Source organism: Chelonoidis abingdonii, chromosome 10 (genome assembly GCF_003597395.2).
Source record: "Chelonoidis abingdonii isolate Lonesome George chromosome 10, CheloAbing_2.0, whole genome shotgun sequence".
In the NCBI taxonomy this organism is placed as follows: domain Eukaryota; kingdom Metazoa; phylum Chordata; order Testudines; family Testudinidae; genus Chelonoidis; species Chelonoidis abingdonii.
In genome coordinates, this window is record NC_133778.1 from 39873120 (window position 1) to 39895900 (window position 22781).

Consider the following 22781-nt stretch of genomic DNA (forward strand, 5'->3'; position numbering starts at 1 on the left):
TGGGGCCCAAAACTGGACACAGTACTCCAGATGAGGCCTCACCAATGTCGAAAAGAGGGGAATGATCACATCCCTTGATCTGCTGGCAATGTCCCTACTTATACAGCCCAAAATGCCGTTAGTCTTCTTGGCAACAAGGGCACATTATCAACTTATAGCCAGCTTCTTGTCCACTGTAACCCCGAGGTCCTTTTCTGCAGAACTGCTGCCTAGCCATTCGGTCCCTAGTCTGTAGCAGTGCATAGGATTCTTCCGTCCTAAGTGCAGGACTCTGCACTCGTCCATGTTAAACCTCATCAGATTTCTTTTGGCCTAAACAAATCCTCTAATTTGTTTAGGTCCCTCTGTATCCTATCCCTACCCTCCAACGTATCTACCACTTCCCCCAGTTTAGTGTTATCTGCAGACTTCCTGAGGATGCAGTCCATGCCATCCTCCATATCATTAATCAGCTATTAAAATGTATGGAGTCAAGTCTTTCTACAGAACCCAGCACAAAGGAACGTTGATGTGATTAGGGCCACTGGATGCAGCTATGATGTAATTAATTAGGGCTGTCAAATGATTTTTAAAAATCGCAATTAATCACAAGATTAAAAAACAGTTGTGATTAATCGCAGTTTTAATTGAACTGTTAAACAATAATAGAATGCCAATTTAAATTTATTTTATAAATATCTTTGGATGTTTTCTACATTTTTCAAATGTTTATCAATTACAACACAGAATACAGTGGACAGTGCTCACTTCATATTATAATTTTTATTACAAATATTTGCACTGTAAAAAACTTTTTTTTCAGTTGATCTCATACAAGTACTGTAGTGCAATCACATTATTGTGAAAGTGCAACTTACAAAGGTAGATTTTTATTTTTTCTGCATAACTGCACTCAAAATGTAAAACTTTAGAACCTACAAGCCAAAGGATGAAGGGGCATGGGAATGTTTAGCTTGTCTGGCACGTAAATGCCTTGCAACACCCGCTACAACACTGCCATTCAAATCCCTATGTTCACTTTCAGGCAACATTATAAGTAAGAAGCAGGCAGTGTTATCTCCCATAAAAGTAAACTAACTTGTTTGTCTTAAGGTACGTCTACACTATGGGATTATTCCGATTTTACATAAACCGGTTTTGTAAAACAGATTGTATAAAGTCGAATGCACGCGGCCACACTAAGCACATTAATTCCATGGCGTGCGTCCATGGTCCGAGGCTAGCGTCGATTTCTGGAGCGTTGCACTGTGGGTAGCTATCCCGTAGCTATCCCATAGTTCCCGCAGTCTCCCCCGCCCCTTGGAATTCTGGGTTGAGAGCCCAGTGCCCGATGGGGCAAAAATCATTGTCGCGGGTGGTTCTGGGTAACAATGATGTGTGCAACGCGTCAACCCCGATTGAAAGACAAAAGGCTTTATTCCCTTTGTGAAGCATCGCAGACAAACCATTTCTACCAGACGCCCTATTTTTTTCCCTAGGGTGAATTGTGCACTAAAACGTCCGATATAGCAAACACGCAAGCATGGACCGCCTGAACTGACAGATCCACAGACACAGCAACATCGTGGACATTGTACACCGGTAATTTGCGCATTTAATAATCATCGTGCAGATCTATGCTGAACACACCCGGGACTCCAAAGCCACACAACGAGTGCACGACGGCGGGCTACGGCAGCACGGGCGTATACAGAAGAGTGATGAAGGAGGACATATGGAGACACAGAATTCATTCAAACGCCGCCGGGCCTATCCCCCTGCTCGTCTTATGAGGAGCACTGGGCGCGCTGCGGTAATATATGAATTACTGGAGGCAGGTTCCAGACCACTTTGAATGCCGATTGGACCCCGGATACAAGCAAAGCTGGTGGGTACCGCGCATCAAGGTTATGCAGAGAATTGTAAGGGAAACCTGATGCGCGCGGGAAAGTGGGCTTTGCGAAACTATTCTCGTCATAAGCAGTAAAGGCATCTTTCAATTGGATTTACTTTTGTGAACCTTGCTTTCACACCTGGCCCCTCACACACACATCCATAATACAAGATGAAGAGCAGCCCTCAACAGTGAAAGCGAGTGGGGAGAAATAGCCCCTCTCGAGAAGCTTGCAACGGCGGCACAAACAGCTTACCTCAAGCGGTCTATGTTCTTGCCTAGGAATCATCTTGTGAGTGGGAAATCTAGCCGTGGGGGCTGCTGTGATGCAAGTAGCCAAACGCAACGAGACTCTATTAAGCTGCTGCTTACGACGGATGAATAGGATGTGTAACCTGAGGGAAACAACTATGTCAAGGTCATTTAATCATAGTGTGATTGGCTTTTTCGACTGCAGGGGATTCCTAACTTGTGGAGGGGGCGATTCAAGATTGGAACCCATAAGACAATCAAATATATCCCTATCTAATTTCTGCAGCACGAACAAGAATGGGGCGGGGTAAAACACACATGGAGCATCCCTCTAGTACAAATTAAACGACAGAGGGTGGAGGTGTTATCTACAATCGGTTGCTAAGGCTACTGGTGGGTCACTATGGGAGGGACACGTTTTCAAAACACACATCCGCGTGGGAGGGAGCCAGGATAGGGTATTCATAGGCTTGAACTACGTCGTGTCATTGCAGTATGGCACTGCTCCATGAGTTTAAAACTGCTGCAAGCAAGCACAATTACTTCCCAGATACCAGAAATAACAGATAGTGGGGAGCGATTCTTGAAATTGCCTATAGTTATCCTTGGTGACCAACGCAGCCTAAACCCTCCTTTGAAATTTGGCAATAGAGCCTAGGGAAGAGCATACACAGTTCAACCTGGACAGTCGGTCAGGAGCTGTTCAGAGACTAACAGGCTTAGCCAGTTGGCAGAGTGGTGGTAGAATGTGCGTGTTGGCTCTTCTTGAAAGTTCAATTGACTTGCGCGAGCTGGTTTTGCCAACCGTTACTCAAACTGACATCAGCTACAAGCCAGTCAAACACACCTTAACACCATGTCCGCCTTTGTTATTGAGCCTGCTGTGCTGTGTGCTCCACAATGTCCACACTAAGGGGAGGTCCATCTTAATGTGCCGAGGTTGGCAGGCTGAGGCCATATAGGTCTACTCTTGAGCACTGCTTGATATCACGCGCAAGCCAACACCAGGGCCGATTAGAAGAGCACACGGACGAAAGCCGGTGCACGCACATCCAGAGAAAGGCTTTACGATAAACGAGTTTCAATCCACGGCACCAGGAGTACGGTGTGACTGAGCATGCTTTTGTTACTCCCCAGTTCTACAATGAACCATATCCCCCCCTTATATGACTCTTCCCCTGTAACACACCCACCCTCCTTTCAGATATTATCCACGTCTTGCTTATAAGGAAATAAAGTCACCTATCATTAAAATCATGTAATTCATTATTAAAAAGGTCGTTATAAAAAAGAGGCAGAGAACTGACAAGGTATGCCCCGGGTGTGGTTTGGAGGACGGAAAGGATAGGAGGGAAGGAAAAGGCCATTAAACACATTTCAATGAAATGACAGCCTTTTGGTTGGACTGTCCACGGGGGTGGAGTGCGTGGGTGCACGAAGCCTTCCCCCACGCGTTCTTACACGTCTAGGTGAGGAAGATATGGAACGTGGTGAGGGGTGAGGGCGGTTACACAGGGGCTGCAGCGGCACTCTGTGACCCCGCTGCTCTTCCTGAAGATCCACCAGACGTTGGAGGATATCAGTTTGATTATGCAGCAGCTCCAGCGCTGCATCCCGCCACCTCTGATCGTCCTGCCGCCACCTCTCGTCTTGAGCGTCTCTCCTAGCCTCACGTTGGTCCCTCCTGTCCTCACGTTCACTGGCATCTTTCCTGTACTTTGCTACCACGTCCTTCCACTCATTCAGATGAGCTCTTTCATTGCGGGTTACTTCCATGATTTCTGAGAACATTTCGTCTCGCGTCGTCTTTTTCCTCCACCTTATCTGAGAGAGCCTTTGGGATGGAGTAGGGAGACTTGAAAAATGGTTATACTCTTTCACAGTGAACAACACTATTCACCTTACATAGCACATGTTATTTCACTACGAAGTCGCATTTTGCATCTTAATATTGAGTGCCTGCGGCTCTGGTGTTGCAGATCTCACAGACGCAGGTCCAGGCAGCAGAATTCAGCTTGTATGCGGCCATGGTAAGCCATTGTCTTTTGGCTTCTCCAGCCTTCATATATACAGTGCAGCAGCAGAAGCCAACCCCCCCATCCAATTCTCTAGGATGATTGCTTTACCCCTCCCCCACCACATGGCTGGTATCATGGAAGATCACTGCTAATCACTCCCCTTCCTCCCCCCAACCGCGTGGCTGGGAAGATTCCTGCTAGCCAAACACAAAAAAGCTCAGCGCTGTCCTTCCCCCTCTCCCCCCACTTGGCTATGTGCAAGGAAAGATTTCTTTTAAGCAACAGCCCAGTAGGAAAATGGCCATCTCTGTCCCCTTAATTAAATTCCTGAATTTCAGCCAGGTTACCATGTACGATATCACTCTGCTGAGGATAACAGAGTGAGATAAAGAACGGATGTTTCTTGAATGCCAGCAATCACCAGGACCATACGCAGCTATGCTTTATCATGCAATGATACCCGATTACTTGCTACATGCATGGTGTGGTCAAGTGTCCTACAATGGTGGATGGAACAAGGCTGCCTTGCCCAGAAACCTTCTGCAAAGGCTTTTGGAGTATCTCCAGGAGCGCTTCATGGAGATGTCCCTGGAGGATTTCCACTCCATCCCAAGACACGTTAACAAACTTTTCCAGTAACTTTACTGGCCGCGAATGCATCCCAAGCCCTCATGGCAAATCAATCATTAAAAAACGCTTGCTTTTAAACCATGTTTTATATTTACAAAAGGTACACTCACCAGAGGTCGCTTCCATGGCTTCACTGTCTGGGCTAGTGGATTGGGAGGGTAATTCCGTCTGGGTCACAAAAAGCTCCTGGCTGTTGGGGCTAATGGAGTGCTGTGTGCTCGCTGCAAGGTCGTCGTCCTCTTCCTCCTCCTTCTCCTCCTCCGCAGAATCCTCAGCCATGGCTGAGATTACAACCCCCACCTCGGAATCCATGGACAGGGGTGGGGTAGTGGTGGCGCAGCCCCAAAATTACATGCAGCTCAGCGTAGAAGTGGCATGTTTTCGGCCCTGACCCAGACCTTCCGTTTGCTGCTTTGGTTTTCTGGTAGGCTTATCTGAGCTCCTTAACTTTCACTCTGCACTGCACTGAGTCCCTGGTGTGGCCTTTTTCCATCATAGCCTTGGAAATTTTTTCAAATATTTTTCATTTTGTCTCTTTGAACGGAGTTCTGTTAGCACTGAATCCTCTCCCCATATAGCGATCAGATCCAGTACCTCCCGTGCGGTCCCTGCTGGAGCTCTTTTTCAATTCTCAGGAGACTGCATTGCTACCTGTGCTAATGAGCTCTGTGCGGTCACCTGTGCTGATCAGAGCTCCACGCTGGCCAAACAGGAAATGAAATTCAAAAGTTCACGGGGCTTTTCCTGTCTACCTGGCCAGTGCATCCGAGTTCAGATTGCTGTCCAGAGTGGTCACAGTGGTGCACTGTGGGATACCGTCCGGAGGCCAATACTGTCGATTTGCGGCCACACTAACCCTAATCCGATATGGTAATACTGATTTTTAGCGCTACTCCTCTCGTCGGGGAGGAGTACAGAAACCGATTTAAAGAGCCCTTTATATTGATATAAAGAGCCTCGTAGTGTAGACAGGTACAGCGTTAAATCAGTTTAACGCTGCTAAAATTAGTTTAAACGCATAGTGTAGACCAGGCCTCAATGGTTGGTTGAACAAGAAGTAGGACTGAATAGTGACTGGGTGTAATGAAATGAAATGAAATGTAATGAGGTGTAATGAAAAATTATTTTGTTCATATTTTTTCAGTGCAAATATTTGTAATAATATGAGCACTGTACACTTTGTATTCTGTATTGTAACTGATATCAACATATTTGAAAATGTAGAAAAACATTCAAAATATTTATAATTTAAATTGGAATTCTATTATTGTTTAATAGTTCAATTAAAACTGCAATTAATCTCAACTATTTTTAATCTAATTTGTTTTGCATTAATTGTATGCATTAACTACAATTAATTGACAGCCCTACCAAAAATAGTGTATTTATTAACTACTATACACTGTATAATCTGAAAACTACTTGCTTTTCAAATTAAATTCAGAACATACTTTTTGTCAGTTTAACCACTAGTGACTGGACTGTTGTGTTTTTAAAATAACACTTAAATGAAAACAGTGTACATCAAAAGGCTTTTTTCAGACCACTTAATTCTCTCAGTGGAATGTGCACAGTTGCACTACAAAGACACTTCTGTCAATGCTCTGCACCACTCTCAATTGATGATACTATGGATAGCATTCTGCACCCTCACTTACAAATCCTGAACAGGAAGTTGCCTCTAAACTTACTAGGAAGGTAAGGAAGATGCTACTGGGGATGATGTTGCTGTCTTGGAGAGAGAGACTCCCGAATAGTCTCTTCCTCTACTGGTTGGAATTGCTTTGGTAAAAGGAGGCAGTAGTAATCAGATTGTAGAATTACGGATAACATTTTATGTATCTAGAAGGCTAAACAGACCCTAAAATCTAAAATAACTAATAAAACCAGAGATGTGAGCTGATACTAAGAGCAGCCCCTACTGAGAAGCATGTACAGATTTTAAAATACATCCCAGCCTCCCCCTTACATTCTCCCCCTCCCAAAAGAAGAAAAAAAAAAGGAAATGGTAGGAAAATCCCAGTGAGAGAGAGAACTGTGTTAATAAGATATTAAGGTTGGAGTACATATCAATAATACCACGTAAAATACAACACAAGGATGAACTAATTATCCCCAAAACAAGCATTATAAACTCTGGATATTCAGCGTTAAAGCTAAACTTAAAAAATCCATACAGTCAAGTAGGTAAATGTATAAGTAAAGCACCCAAACAACCTTAACTCAGTCCAGTGACACCGTAAAGAAAAGAAATTAGGAAAAATGTCTTTACAAATCAGTTTAGTCTGTGGCCTAAGACATGAATTATAAGTATATGGTTATTGCATGACATCCCTAGCAATTAGAGTTGACTCAGGATAGGCTTTTAAAACAAAGGAGTCTTAATTTGATAAATAACACAAAGGAGGACCAGTGGTGAGATTTAAAAGAGAAAAGTCTTGGTCAAAGCAATGTATAAGACCCGTGTCCTTGACACAAGCATTTTGCACTGACCAGAGAAAGGTGAAATGGTGTCAAGACCAAGGTGATGGAGGTTGCAGTAATCAGAACAGAAAAGATGCTGTTAAATATATACAGTAATATACTATGGAGACCATTACTACCTTCCATAAATGCACACATCTCCAGTGGACTAGCAGGTATGTATTTGGGAGCAAAATTCAGTCCTGCATGTGCAACTCTTATTTTGCTTTTATAATCAAAAGCACTTTTAAAATGTAAGACTAACTTCATTTGATCACATGCCTCAGTGAATTCTGTTTCAGCAAGATAAAAATAAAAGATTGTGATTAGGGGCTTAGAACCTGTTCTTTTAGGATCTTATTTGTTTGGAATGCTGAGTTTATCCTGTGGCTTACTCTGAAAAGTTTGTCAGCGACAATATCTGTTTTTTTTTTGTGAGGCCTTTAGTTTTCTCTTAACTTTACAGCTAAGGTGACTGAGTCAAAAGAAGAGGTCAGGCGAGTTGTCCAAGGTGTCAATTAGTGGCTGCAGCTAAATTTGAACCCAGAATGCTCAGGTTCTCACCTCCTTGCCAAGACATATAGGTGAAAATGCTTTCCTGACTAAGCACATCCTAATGTACTAACTGATTTAAGTAGGTTAAAAGTTTACCAGTATGAAGATTAAACATTTGCTAACTATAAAAAATTATGCTTTACATTAGTAGTTTTTAACCTGAAATTTACTTGAGTAACAATGTATAGTCAAAAATATTTAATAGTATAGTAGGGGTAGTCTCTTATGGCAAGTACTTAAGAATATGTTCACCAAAATTTACTATTTGGGATAGTACATAATTAGAATGTATTAACTTGTATGTAGATTATTCAATGGAGTGGCTGCTGTAAATGTTACCACATTAAGACAAACCAAGCATTTGTTGTGAAGATTCCTGAAAAATTATTTAATTTGCATTCTAAAATGTAGTGATCAGTTTAGATTAGTACAAAAATAGGGCTCCTCCTATATATAGCCATCTTGACTGAAACTGGTTATAAATAGAAGACGTGACACATCTTGTCTTAAAAAATACCAGAACAGTGCAGCTATAACTCCTCTTAAGTTACTCCTGCTGATATTATACAATTATGTAGTACTTTTGCATTCCAATGTACTTTACAGATCTAACTATGCATTGATCACTTTATCTACTGTGGAAATGTAGCCACCTCCAGGATGAAATGAGGATACTGTTTAAGTACATAGCATTACCACACAACAGTTTTAAGACCAGATTAAAACTTCAGGGGGAATTTAAGTATAATTACAAGAGTAGAAATTTTCCCCAGGCATGGGGCTACTGTTGTGGTAGGGAAACCTTTATGATCATGAGCGGTCAGGATTTTAGTTTTGTGTCATTCAAAAGACAGTATATCCCATAATACCATGCTGTGTCTTTAGTTTCATACAAATTTTAGAGGGAATAATTCCACCAGCTGAATTTCTAACCACTTCCTGCATGACCTGGATGTACCTTTTGAAATATTCTTTCCAAGTACTGACCTTGCTCAGTTCTACTTAACTTTAACATGACTGACTTGCTGCATAAAGTGGCATTACTGCCAAAGTGGCTTCAATACTGCTATAATAATTGTTAATTTGGGAGTTCAGCAAAAACAAGTCAAGACTCCTGATGAAGTGAACATATTTCATACATGGCAGATCTAAAATTTATAGATAACTCATGTTTAATTTCTTTTTACAACGTATCAAGGGTTCTAGAATGTCTCCTTCTGATCTACTATTCCAAGGGTTCAGTTAATAAAACGTTATTTTCACTTGTTTGCAGAGTAGAATTGTCATAGATGATTCATACCATAGCAGGCCAAGTTGTGATCTGTCAGTGTTAGTGACAGAACCAAATCTGTCAGGGCGTTCACACACTTTAACCTTCTCTTCAAATGAGGTGAGTTTCAAAGTGTGTATATGTCTTGTTGATGTTGCAATTCATACTACAGATTGTCTATTAATATAATAGCCTTTGGTTTGTATGAAACTAGATAGTTATCACAGTATCTTAATATTTTTTATCATCTTTAATACTGAAATAGTTACTTAACTAAGGACTCAGATTGTAAGGAGGCATTTTAGCCTTTGCATCACAATTTATAGTCAAATATAGCTTCAATTGGTAGTAATGCTGTATAGTAAATTAAAATGATGAATTTCAAAGATATGTACCCCCAAAATTTGAGTGGGTGAATGAAATTTGCAGGATTTTTCAACTTGCCTCACATCAGCGCATGTTTAAATTTTTTTCATGTATAAGATAAACTATTTAGATAGATTAAATGCTTTTTATATAGATTAAATATATTTAAAAGTCAGAGTTCTTTTTCTGGCAAAACTCTAACCTTCTTTGCCTTCAGCGGAAATCTTAGACTTAATCTAGTCTTTTATATGTTTTAAAAAGTATATCTGTTTAAAGGAATTGTCGTCCTGTTTTATAGAACAAACAATGGAAGCAGTTGCAAAAACGATATACTTCAGTCATCTTTCAGATAAGAGTTTTATAGCGCCTTCAAGGCAGCTAAACAGATAGTGATAATGTTTGAAGAAAATTTTTAACAGCAGGTCATGAATGATCTGATGCTCTTAGATAATTAACTTAAACCAAATTTTGGTAAAGTGCATAAATATATTCTGATATTTATTATCTAAAAAGATAGACTTTTATGCATGATGCTACAAGTTTGTGTCCATTAGCACAAAAATTACATGGTGTCTAAAAATATATCTTAATGGTCACAAGTTTCAGGACTGGAATAATTTATGATCGTTTTTTGGGGGGAGAATGGTCATATTTCTAACCAAAATCCAAGGGAATCTTAGTACATACCACTGGAACGCACTATGTTCTTTTGAGGTTAGTGGATAGAATTCATGCTGCTAAAAATGTCAAGTAATGCAGATTTGTTTAAAATCTTTACTAAGCCCAATATTTTCTTGAGTATTTGATTAAGTTTCAAATGCAGTTTTTAGCTAATTCTCAGTTTTAGACTTCCAGCAATAGTTGTCTGTATGCACACATAGTGTTTATAAAATTGCAGGTAAGCCTAAATTGTTATAAACTAGATTGTATTAGTAAATGTAACTCTTTCATGGTACCAGTATTGTTACTTGTTCGTTTGATATTTGTATGAGCTTTGTATGTCAGCAAGTGAAAGTTAGCTTTAAACAGGAGGTTTTTTTAGCAATTATCTTAAATATCCTTGTCCTGTCCCAAGAAAATTTGTACTTGGAAATACTGAGCTTGCTGCATTTTTGTGCATGAAGCAGTTTTTTCAGTGAGAAAGGTATTTTACCTGTACTTGCAGCTCTCCAACTTCAGAAAAATTGGTAGTCAGTGAGAGGCTGTTAAACTGGTACCTGTCATAAACTATGCTATAACTTGTACAATAATTGTTTTTTTAAAAAGTGTTGCTCAACAGCTGCATATGCATGGCAGAAAGATTAAAATTATTCCTGAATTATGACTTTACATGGTAAAAAGTAAGCAGTATTTATTTCCACTCATTATTATTAGTTCTGGTATAAGTGAGGGTCAGGTTAAGTAAGTGGCCAATTTTAGTCATTCTTAAAGATTAATTTTGAACATTTAGGGCCTCGGACTTAGCACCTCCTTCACAGGTAGAAGTCCCACCTTGCTTGGGTAGCTTCATATATCATCACCAGAGGTGAACTAGCCACAAAGCATCCCCTGCCTTCAGAGGAACAAACTTCTGCTTCAGAAAGCTGCTGCAAAAGAGAAAAAGGGGGAAGTACCAGTACACACCTCTTCCATGCCTTTTAAAAGTCTAGAACGGGCTGGGGTTGAAATACCTCCTAAAGGTACATGAGTTGGCTGGAGAAAGGAGTTAACCCTATGACTCCTCCCTCTATTGCAGTTGAGGGTAGGGTAGAACACAAGAATACTCTCCAAAATATAGAGAACTGAGCGAAGAGGAGTGCTTCTGGGGAGTTCTGCAGGCTAGTTGCAGTGAAGCCAGTCCTGCATATTGAGCTTCCCGGCTTCCCAAGAGTCTTGCTAGTAAACTGGTTACCACCCAGCATGTAGGTGCTCCTCTCTTCCCCTCTTGGGAACCTTTTGATCTGTTGTTGGTGTCTCACCATCCTCTTACAGTCTTTGGGCACTGTGGGGTCTTATCCTCAGTCACTCCCAAGATTACCCAGATACTTCGGGGTGAGGAAAGTTGATCTCCCTTGTCTTCACTCTCCACAACTTTCTTGGATCCTGTTCTTTGAATTGGCAGTCGTCTTTTTCTGCAAGTAGGAGCTGCTTTCCCAGCAACAGCTCCTGTGACTGGCTTCACTCCTGTTGATGTACAAACAGCCAGGGACAGCACTTCTGCCTATGAAAAGGAGAGGATAGTTAGGGATCCTTAAATGTTAAAAATTAACATACCTGTAGCTGTGTTGTTGTTTGTTTTTAGGACACTTGCTCACCCTGACACTCACTTTTTGCTGCTTTTCAGCTTTCATAAAAAGAAAAGTCCATCCATGCTTTAAGCCATTTTCCTCAGTGATGGTAGAGGAAAACCGGGCTAGCATTTAGTGACTGGTTGTGGAGCAATCAGCTGAGGCACTTGTATGTTGTTTGTGGGCCCAGTTAATTTTTTTTAAAAAATTCCTTGTGATGCAGCATTTGCAAGGGAAAAAAATATTTACTTGAAGCTACGTTTTAAAATGCTTTAACTGAGCAGAATCTAAGGCAGTATACTGTATGCTGAGGTCAGAGTTTGTCATAGCAATAGTATGTCAAATTGGGGAGAGTGTTGGTATTTTGGTATTATCTTATCTCATACTAATTTAGATTCTTCTTTGGTCAGTGGCCAGGTGTGCCTGTGCCCCATGAGCCTTTGTTGGAGATTTTCATTAGCAGTGTTCTGCTGAGATCCTCATGCCCCAGACCAAGGCTGTATCAGGCTTGCAGGTGAATTACCTTCAATTCCTTCTCAGCCGCCTCCGTCTGAGACAGAACTTAGTGTATCCACATTAGGCACATCAGTTACTTGCTTACTTTGGTCTAGCTTAATTTATTTTACTTTTAGTTAACTACTTTGTAGTTAGTTCAACTGGTTATTTAAAAGATTTGTTTTATTTCCTTCAGGGAGCTCGTCCCTGAGAGGGTTATGCCCAGTTCACTGGGCTTTAAACGCTGCCTTGTGTAGAGGTCATTCTGGTCAACAAAGTCCCCTAAGTGCATTTGCTGCCTAGGGAAGTTGCACATTGCACAGAAGAGTAATTTCTGTTTCACCCTCAAATCCAGGCCTCTAAAAGACCAGGAAATCAAGCTGTGGCTGTTGATGGTAGAGCAGTCATTTTGCCCCACTTCAGAGCCAGGTCAGAACACAACCCTCCTCTCTCCTCAGTACATCAATCTCTGTGGAGTATCTTGCACCCTTTGAGCTTGGTGCAGTACTCCCCCAGAAAAGGGAATGCCTCAGAGACCTTCTGTAAAGGTCCCCAAAAGAGGATCTCTAACTCTCCTATTAAGTAGTGTAGCTCAGAATGACCTCGTTCTCTGGGCAGGTGAACAGCTTCTTCAACCTTGAGAGTCATTGCAATAGAGGTGAATATCTTCTCCAATACAGGCAAGGGGGGAAATCACATATCTCTAAGGGTAAGCATGTGTCTCTGAGAAGAATCCACTACCGCTTAGCAGAAATGGCCAGAACAAATACCTAAGACCAGTACCACTGGACTTAACCCCTCTTCCAGTACCCCTGTTGGGTTCTTCAGTACCCTGTATGACTAAGTCTCCATCTATGTCAATGCCTTCAAAAGCATTTGAAATTCTCAGTACCATCCTGCAGGGATGAGCATACCACTCCTTTGGTACCACAGTTGTTACCACAATTCTGCTCAGTACTGCAAGACTTTAAGTACCCAAAGGACTTATGGAACCATAGTCTCCATCAGTACCGAGAACCACTCTGTCATAGACCCATATACCTCTCTGACTCACCTCCCTCTTCAGTTGGAGTTCCTCAATTAGAGGAGGAAAGAGTGATAGAGACCTCCCTTCAGTATCACTGATCTCTGTCCAGCGTTCTCCTGTGTACCCACATAGGAACCTCTTTCTCAAAGAAACAGAGGATTTCTAGGGAGCTGATCATTCTTGGTGGAAACAACCCTGGATGCCTGTCCCTGGATATGGTGCTCAGTGGCCATATTGGGACCCCTGGATAGCTTATTGTCAACAGTTCTCCAAGGCCTCAACTCTCCCATTGAGATGATGGTGGAGACTCAAGCTTCTCCTCTCCCATCACACCACTCAACAAGAGGAAAGGTTTGAGGATCAGGAGGCAAGGGCAGATGAAGAAGCCACCCCTCAGACTACCATCTCATCCTCATCACCCAAAGAGGTGGTAATGATGCTTTCGCCTATGGCCAATGATTGTCAGCGATTTCAAGACCTCATTAAACACATGGAAAACTCCCTACAGATACCTCTCAAGAATCATGACAGAAGCTGTTGCATATTGTTCACTCTATAACACCATCCAGGGTTGCCCTTCCTATCAGTGAGACTCTGCTGGAACCTGCAAAAACCATTTGGCAAACGCTGCCCACAGTAACACCTATGTTTGAGAGAGCCGATAAACTATTATGTTCCCACCAAGGACTCTGAGTTTCTATTTTCCCACCCTCCACTCAACTCTCAGGTAGCTGACACCAGGAACAAATGGTATAAGTCCTACCACCCCCCATGACAGACAAGAAGTGCCTGGACCTTTTAGGAAGGAAAATCTTACTCATCTACAACCATTAAATTCCACATTATGAATTACAGGAAATGATGGCCAAATATAACTTTACAAATTACGCAAAATTCAGTTTTCATTCAACGCCTTCCTCCAGACCAAAGGGAATAATGTCAGGCTACCATTGCTGAGTGACAGGTAATGGTGAGGACAATTTTCCAGGCAGCTCTGGATGATGCAGACACTGTAGCCTGCTCCATTTCCACAGTAGTGGTGATGCACAGGGCATCTTGGCTATAGTTGTCTGATTTCCTCAGAGAAGTCCTGAATATGGTAAAGGATTTCTTCTTCAAGTGATTGCTCATATCAATTCCAGTTAGGTGTGCGCGCACAGCATGTGCACGGATGTCAGAAACTTTTTTTTCCTAGCACCCCCTGGGGTGGCGCCAAAATGGCGATCCATATAAGCCCTTGCCAGGCCGACCCATCCCCCTTCAGTTCCTTCTTACCGCCTGTGATGGTGGTTGGAACAGTGGTCTCTTGCCTTATCAAGTGCTCTGCTTATCCCTAGCGTTCTCTTATCTTCATTGTTAGTAGTTAGTGTTAAGTGTTGTTTTTTCTATAGTATTAAGTGTAGTCTAGTTGTTGAGCGCAGTCTCGTCAATGACTGACCTGCGGGGCCCTGGGGCATGCCATCTCAGGGCTTCAAGTCTTGCAACAGGCCCATGGTTACGGGCAACCTCCACGATTCCTGTCTCAGGTCTGTGCAAGGGTCATCAAGCGGACAAGTGCAGAATTTGTAAAGCATTCAAACCTCGGATGCATAAGGAGAGGGAGATTCGTCTTAGGCAACTCCTCATGGAGTTGGCCCTGCGGCCCTCTCAAGTCACGGGCCCGAGTATCTCGGTGCAGAGCGTTCCTCCAGCGGTACCATCTTCGGCTCCACAGAAGATCCCACGCTTATCTCAGGCCTGAGGATCTTCTGGGCCCCAAAAACGCCCAACACAGCACTGCTTCCATTCCCCGGTCGCTGCCAAGAAGCAAGCAGTAGGAGGACCCCCTGTCAGAAACTGTCTTCAACTTCTAGGTCACATGGTGGCTTTCTCCTTTGACAGAATATGTGAGATTACTCTTTTATTGTTTCCAGAATGGCTCAGATCAGTTTGCTTACCAAAGAGACACAGCCTGGACAAATGTGTGTCAGTTCTTCCAACAGGTGAAGCACTCCCTAGATTGATGGAAAGACCATTGCAGTGTAGGGAAAGGAAGTTCCCTTCCTTTAGCTTATGCTAAGGGTAACTAGCCACAGATGCATCTGTTAGGCTAGGAATAACATCTTGATGCTCTCATGAAACAGGGTAGAGCGTCACCCCAATAAACCATCCTCCACATCAACCTGTTGGAGCTCAGAGCAGTCAGAAATGCCTGCCTCCATTTTCTGCCTCTCATCAGACAGATTCATGACAGACAATGTGGCCTGCATGTTTTATATCAGTTGGCATGGAGGAGTGAGATCCCTTTCCTTCTGTGCCAAAGCAATAAGGTTATGGAACCTAGTGCATTTAAAAAAAAAAATCACACAAGAATATCAGCAGTTTATCTCCTGGGCAGGCAAAATGTGAATGCCAATGTTCCCAGCAGGTTTTATTCCTCAGTACTGCAAATGGGAATTGGACTCCCAGATTCTTGTCAGTATAATTCAAACTTGGGGATTCCCAGAGGTGAAGCTCTTCACCACTGCTACAAACAGGATTTGTCATCTGTTCTGTTAACAGGTGGAGGTGGTAGGTGTCTTCTTCCTCCTCAGGATGAAGCAACTCTTTTTTATGCATTTCCCCTGGCAGCTTTGATGTCAGAATGGTGAACAAAATCTAACAGGACGAGGCCAGAGTTGTCCTAGTAGTCCTGACGTGGTCTAGATAGGCATAGTTTCTTTGCCTGTTTCACCTTGCTCTTTGTCCAACAATAAATCTTCCACTCGTTCCTCAGCTTCTCTCCCAGGATGCCAATGGACTGCTGCATCGTAATCTGAAAATTCTCCTCCTCCTCCTCCTCCAGCAGGAATTAGTTGGCTTGTTCTGCAGAGTTAGAGCAGATATTTCTAAATTGTAGGAAAGATTCAACGAGAAATGCTTACCTTCAAAAGAGGGGATTTAGTCACTGGTGTGAACTCTGGAAAGTTGTTCCTGAATTCACCTAGCTTCTGCTTGTTCTGGATTATCTGTTGCAATTAAAGAAAATGGGATTGTCAGTTCTCTTAAGGTTCATTTTGCTACCGTAACAACTTTTCTTTCCACAATTGAGGGTTCTTGCTCTTCACTCACTCTACAACAACGATAAGATTCATTAAAGGTGTGGGAAACCTTTTCCCTGATATAGCCTTGGTGCAGGGCACGAGCATATCAACACTGCATGTGTGGACTGAAAAGACACTGCTAATGAAAATCTCAGATCAAAGGCATGTGGGATGCATGCAGACCTGAAGTAGAGCCCCCATGGGGGACACATCTCAAAGAACTAATTACAGGACGCAGTGACTAATCCTTTTCTCCATTCTTTAAGCCTTCCCACACAAGTTCGGTTCTTTTAATCACATTGTTGTATTATAAGCTCTGTTAAATTACAAAAGGCTAGCATTCTGTTTCCCCAGCCCCTCAACTTTGTCTAAAGAAGTTTTACCTATTTTTGTTTCTTCTCTCCTATCCCATGCTTTCCTTGTTTGGGCATGAAGGAAAAAAAAAATGTGTGTAGGGTCAGAAATATCTGCCCTTTTTTGGGAGTGGGGGTGTGTTTTTTAGACTGTTTTAATGCAAAGACTGAGTTTTTGACCCTATTTCCTCTGGTATATAGGTAATACATGTTCAAAGAACTCTATAAATCTGTCTACATGGGGACTTAGGTCAGCATAACTACACCGCTTGGGGTGTGGATTTTTCACACCCCTGAGCAATGCAGTTATGCCAAGCTAATTTTCTAGTGTAGATCAGCCTGAGTCTATAATTTCTGACTCAATTTGTCAATCTTAGCTGGCAGAGAATGAAAGACCTGTCAGCACAAAGGGCAAAGAGTTTGAGGAATAAAAAAAAAGTCTTGAGGATAAATAAATGATTTTACAAATTGTTGTATGTAATAAGCAAATCAGTAAGCAATATAATACTGTAACGTTAACATGTCATTTTTATAGAAGTAAAGGAAAAAAGTATGAGCCAGAGGGCTGGTCTACACTATGGGGGGGAAATCGATCTTAGATATGCAACTTCAGCTACGTGAATAACGTAGCTGAAGTCGAATATCTAAGATCGGATTACTCACCCGTCCTCACCACGCGAGATCGATGTCCGCGGCTCCCCCTGTCGATTCTGGAACTCCGTTGGGGTTGGTGGAGTTCTGGAATCGATATATAAGCACGTTTGGGGATAGATATATCGCGTCTAGATGAGACGCGATATATCGATCCCCGAGCAATCGATTTTAACCCGCCGATACGGCGGGTAGTCTAGACGTAGCCAGAGTCTGGCCCTCTTCTGGTATTCTAGAGAGGCAAAGGGGCTGGAAAGCAGCTGGATCTGGCCAGCTGAGAATTCCCTTCATGTGAGGGAGCTCTCAGCTGGCATAATCAGTGTACCTGGCTTTTGACTGCAACTCTGATGTAGGAGGGTCTGGGTCAGGAAGGAGTATCTGAGGATATGACTGGGTCACAGCACCTTGGAGAGTTGCCAGGAGGAGTAGCTTAGTGCAGCATGACGGCCAGCAGCACAGATCCTCCCTGAGAGCCAGATAACTGTAACAGATTCCCTGAGGGACCTGATTTCTCCTGTTGTATCAAGTGGAAACTTAGTGTATTAGAGAATCTGGGCCTGTTTACGTAACTGAAATACATCCTCTTAAGTATTAATGTTCTGGATTGGCAATAATACAATTGTAATACAGGCACCGTAGATTAAAGAAACAAAATATAAATCTGATAAGTAAATTTTAACTCCAGATTTCATGTACTTTATATAACTTTAAATATATTTGGATAATATTTTACTTTACTTTTAGCTTTGACGACATATATATTCTTGTTTTCTTACTTCTATTGAGGAGACCACAACAGGACTGTCCATTAACCTCATACCGTGGTCAAACTTGAACGGCTGAAAGTACAAATTAAAACTTCTGAGTATCTCTAGCAGCTGCTAGTATGGCATGGAGATTAAAAGTAATGTTGCTTTTGGTTTATGTAAGACTTGCAATGAGTAGTATAACAAGCCCTGTTCTTTGTGCTGATGGTTGTTCCCCCTAGATAAACACATTCAAGATTGTCCTGGAAAATAGGTGTCAAGTAAACTTGTTCACACTCTGCCCAAGCTGCGTTCACAAAAATTAGGATTTCCAATAGCTGTTTGGTTTAAATGTTCGTACTCATTGTTCGTTACTCACAATCAAATATGAAAACGTCTTTATTTGAATAATACATTCAGTTCACAGATCTTAAAGTGTAAATTGTCAGATAATTTTAGTTGTCTTTACTGCAATCAGAGTTTTAATCCCCATGAACCTGAGCTGCAGTTTAAAAAATATATATATTCTGAGTCTCTTGGTGCCACAGACATCTGGAGCTTTTGTCCTACTTATATATATATTTTGCATTACTGCATCAGATCAAGGAATTCTGAACTCTGGTACTTTTTCAAAAGTATATTGTTTTCAAAACTTTTTTTTTAAAATTCTCTTCCATTCCCATTAGCAGTTTGTACAGTGGATTTTCTCTCTGTACTTCAGGAATCTACTGCCTGATGTCTTAGGTAGAAAACTTCACCCTGTTTCTGTCCAGATACAGGCATTTCATAAAGTACTTCAGACAACATTGCTTAGAAGATTTTCCTCATTGAGCTATTTTGTAACAATTGTGAGGTCTCTTGTGTATGTCAGCTAGGGTGGAGGCAGGCACAAACTCTTTTGCCCTGAATAGACAAAGACCTCATTGTTTCCAGTAAAAGCAAGAGAGAGGTTCTCAAACTTTGACATAGTGACCCTCCCTAAACTAAGGAAAAAATAGTTGTGCCTTCCCTTCAGTTAAGGGAACACAAACAACTGAAAATCCTATACATGGCAAGAATACAAATGGTAAAGTAGAAGGGCTGTGATCGATCTGAAAAGTACAGCAAATGCACAGTATGCAGGAGCTGTCTTTCCTTTCGCTATTCAGTAATTGGAAAGACCCTTCTCTACACATCTTCCCTATCCATGGTCCAGTACACCCTGCAGTTGTCTGGACTGGAGGGAGGCACATTCTCATGGGTCCCTGACCTTCAGCTCTACATTTAATTCACCTTTGTCTCCCTTTCTCCTGTGTGAGAAAATGAAAGGAGCAGGTAGCTGCTCCTCCACCTGCCCACATGGACACACCATTCAGGCTTTTCACAGGCAGGGAGCAGCCTCTTTATTAGGCGCTGGGAAGCCCTGCAGCAGCCTCTGTTGGGGGCAGCTGGAACTGTAGTCCAGTCCTAGCAGCTGAGGCTACCAGCTGGCATCTAGCAACAGTTTTAGACTCATTAGAAATAAACTTCTCAGACAGGACTAAAATGCCTTGCAGATTTTCTTCCTTACTTTTGTAATGAATTTTGTCATCGTGGCTACTGTGATGCTTTTATATGTCTTGAATTTAAAAAAAATTTAACTGTGACTACAAGTTATGAGGCCCTGTAAGACCTTAAACAAATGTTAAGTTTTGTAGAGGAAAAATACGATTTTTAAAACTTTTAAAATCCAGTTAATGAAAATATTTTGGTCTAAATTTAAGTAAGATACTTAACTTTCAAGTTCAGAACTCTGTGTGAATTGATTTTGTGTGATAGAATTGTTAGTATTAAAATATGCACTTTGTTACCCAAACTCAGTTGGTAACTGAAATTTGATGTATAGTTAAGTGGGGAAAATGTTTCATTTTAAACTATTCACTGTAACTTTCTTGGTTGGTTAGGCACTAGATGATGAATGTGCAGCAACAGGAAAACAAAATCAGTGGCATAGTAGATCAATTTCAGAGTGGACAACCCAACAGGTATGCCATTGGTTGATGGGGATGAACATGGAGCAATATATTGCAGAGTTTACTGCCAAGAATATAGATGGACAGCAATTAATGCTGCTTGACAGTGATAAGCTAAAGGTAAGCACATGCCCCTGTGTATTTGTAATTTATAAATGTTAGAAGTTTGATTGCCAGTTCATATAAACTTCTTTTAAATATAGATATTTATCCTTGTCCTGTTCAGGCATTGATGAACATTTTTTGTAATACAGAAGCCTTTCCTTGCATGTTTTCTTGATACATAGCTGGGTTTTTAAAAAGCCCAAGAGAGACAATCAGCTGCAGCCTTGAGGCAGTCATCTTGCCTCTGATATTTGCATGCTACATATCCATTCCAGCTCTTCTTTGTTCATTCATATTATTAAACTACTTTTTGGATTGGCAAGGTGTTATTGTAAAAGGAGTTTTTCTCTGACACAGTTCATAAAGTATGAAACCAAAATCTAGTGACTGATAGCGGGATTAGAATATATCTTTTTCTGAAGAAAAAATGTAGTTTTATGAACCTTTAACTGCCATTTAAATATATCTGTCTCTTGGAATGGATTTGCAACTCTAAATTTCCTATAACTTAACATAGAAATGTTTCCTTGGACAACAGGGAAAACAGTATTTGGTATCTTAACAGATAACTATGGGAAGTGTGGATGCTGGTGCTTCAAACAGTCACAGTATTGCACTGGAGTTCTCCAGATATAAAATAGCACTGCTGTTTGGGAACTGAAATCAGATGTTGCCATCTGCTGATCAAAAATTGAAATGCACTCTACTCACAAATATTACTGTCCAACTTTATACATTTCATCTTCCTTAATTATACTTTTGTATTAACACTTGCAGATTAAAATTATGGAAGATGTTTTCAATTTTACTACACCTATCTTTAAAAATATATTTGTTTTAGTTGTCTAAAAAGTACCTTGTAAGGTCCAGTTTTATTCAAAATTTAAGTTATAAACATGTTTTTGCAAACACAAGACTAATAGAAATGCTTCTATGAATTTATTTAGAAGTCCATTGGAATTTTTTTTTAAAAGGACTGCAGTGCTTGTTTACACTGAATGCTGTGCTAAAGCGTAAGAACCTGGAAGTGAAATTAAAAAAAGTCTGTAGAGAAGTGAACTGTCTAGTTTATTTTCACTGTCCTACCTGAGAGAAATGCAAAAAGTAAACAAGCAAAGTAGTGTTTAAAGAGAGATTATTTACTTTATAGATTTCATTATAACGATCTATTATGGTTTAAGTAACAAAGAAACCTATTTTTAAAAAAACTATTAAGCTGACAGGGTTCTTTTTTATATTATCCTAATATTGGATTAATACATGGCATGAACAATCAACCAACCCTTGTTCAAAAGTCTGATTGCATTGCTATCACAAGTCTACAATACCTTATATATGACACCTCAGTTGTCAGTGAGGCAAGAGATTTTTCAAAATTACTTTGAAAAATGTGTGTGGTGATTTAGGGGCTGATCCAATACTCACTAAAATCAATAGGAGTCTGGCCACTGACTTCACTGAGTACTGGTTTCAGCCCTTCTTTATTTTGATTTCATCCTTTTGATTTATAAAGCTACTTTCTATTAAGACATTACCCTGTGTTCTTGCAATGCTTACAATAACTGAGATAGACAATGCCCTGTTAATATTCAGTATAACAAGTAGAGTCCTTTTCCATCACAAACAAATGGCTCCTAATAAGCAAATAATATTCCCTTCCTAAATGTCTGGGCGGAAAACTGGCCCTTACAATATTACCTGGAGGTTAACAGATCCAAGGCGATGACAGACCCATGGGAAAAATGTGGCACCAAGGTGAGAGGCAATCTCAGATAATCAGTTCCCAATTACATTTAAAGCTTTAAAGCAGTGGTCCCCAAGCTTTTGAGGGTCGTGCCCTCTCCTGTTATCCCTGTCTGCACCACCACCATCACCCAGGGCTGGGAGCAGGGCCATAGCTCTGGGGAGGAAGTGCCAGCCAGCCCCTTCCTGCCCCCAGTGGCACTCATCCCTGTGCCTGCTCTCGCTCCCATCCCCAACCTCAGCACAGCTCTGTTCCCAGTCTGGGGCCAAGGCTGGGGGTGGGGTGGGGCCAGGAGTGGAATCGCACCTGGCCGTGGGCCTGGCCACTGCCATGACTTTGGGCCCCTTACATGTGGCTGTGTTCACTCGGGGGTGGGGGTGAGACTGGTAGACCTTGCAATCATTTCAGTAGAGTGGAGAAAAAAGAAACCGCAAGGGCTGAAAAAAAGCACTGATGGAGAGGGATTAACTACATCAGTGTTAGACTGCGTATTTGAAAAGTTGAGGTGACTGGGGAAGAGAGAGATGGTGAAACAGTTGGAGAGACAATGTTGTGGGATGTGTGTTGTGGTTTTTTTGAGGATAGAAGAGACCAGGGTGGGCTTGCATTGTGAGAGGAAGGAGTCAGGGGACAATGAGAATCTAGAAAAAGGGTTAGGAAGGGAATGAGAATGTAATAATGCAGTAGAAGAGGTTGAAATGGGCTCACTGTGGCAGGTGAAGGGATTGTGGGAGACTAGGGTCAGTGCTGGCAGGGGAGAAGGCAGGAAGGAGCTCACAAATGTTAATTCAAATTGCTAATCTCTGAAGTAAAATAGATGTTATAAAAAATGAGATTTTAAACAGCAACTAAAAATCTCTTCTCAGTTACTTAGATCTCACTGTCTCAGTGTTGTCTTTTTTCAACTTCATTC

General features: G+C 41.5%; 2 protein-coding genes across 7 annotated transcripts in view; one reads left to right on the top strand and one right to left on the bottom strand.

Moving 5' to 3' along the window:
* The window catches only part of LOC116827217 (neurabin-1-like), an 85047-nt gene that overhangs the window by 59851 nt on the left and 2415 nt on the right, over window positions 1-22781 (top strand). For 4 of the 5 annotated variants that reach the window (XR_012656644.1, XM_075070113.1, XM_075070112.1 and 1 more), the window contains exons 17-18: window positions 9065-9181; window positions 19951-20139. Coding sequence is in view for 4 of the 5 variants with exons in the window: in XM_075070113.1 (XP_074926214.1) it covers window positions 9065-9181; window positions 19951-20139 (306 nt within the window). In the remaining variant the exon portion in view is untranslated. The remainder of the gene's footprint in view (window positions 1-9064; window positions 9182-19950; window positions 20140-22781) is intronic. The other variant, XM_075070115.1, reaches the window with a different exon arrangement.
* The window catches only part of PDK1 (pyruvate dehydrogenase kinase 1), a 104534-nt gene that overhangs the window by 46361 nt on the left and 35392 nt on the right, over window positions 1-22781 (bottom strand). The window contains exons 12-13 of one of the 2 annotated variants that reach the window (XR_012656645.1): window positions 16120-16203; window positions 7942-11627 (exon numbers count right to left, since the gene is read on the bottom strand). The gene's annotated coding sequence lies outside the window, so the exon portion shown is untranslated. Of the gene's footprint in view, window positions 1-7941; window positions 11628-16119; window positions 16204-22781 lie in introns of those variants that run through there. The other variant, XR_012656646.1, reaches the window with a different exon arrangement.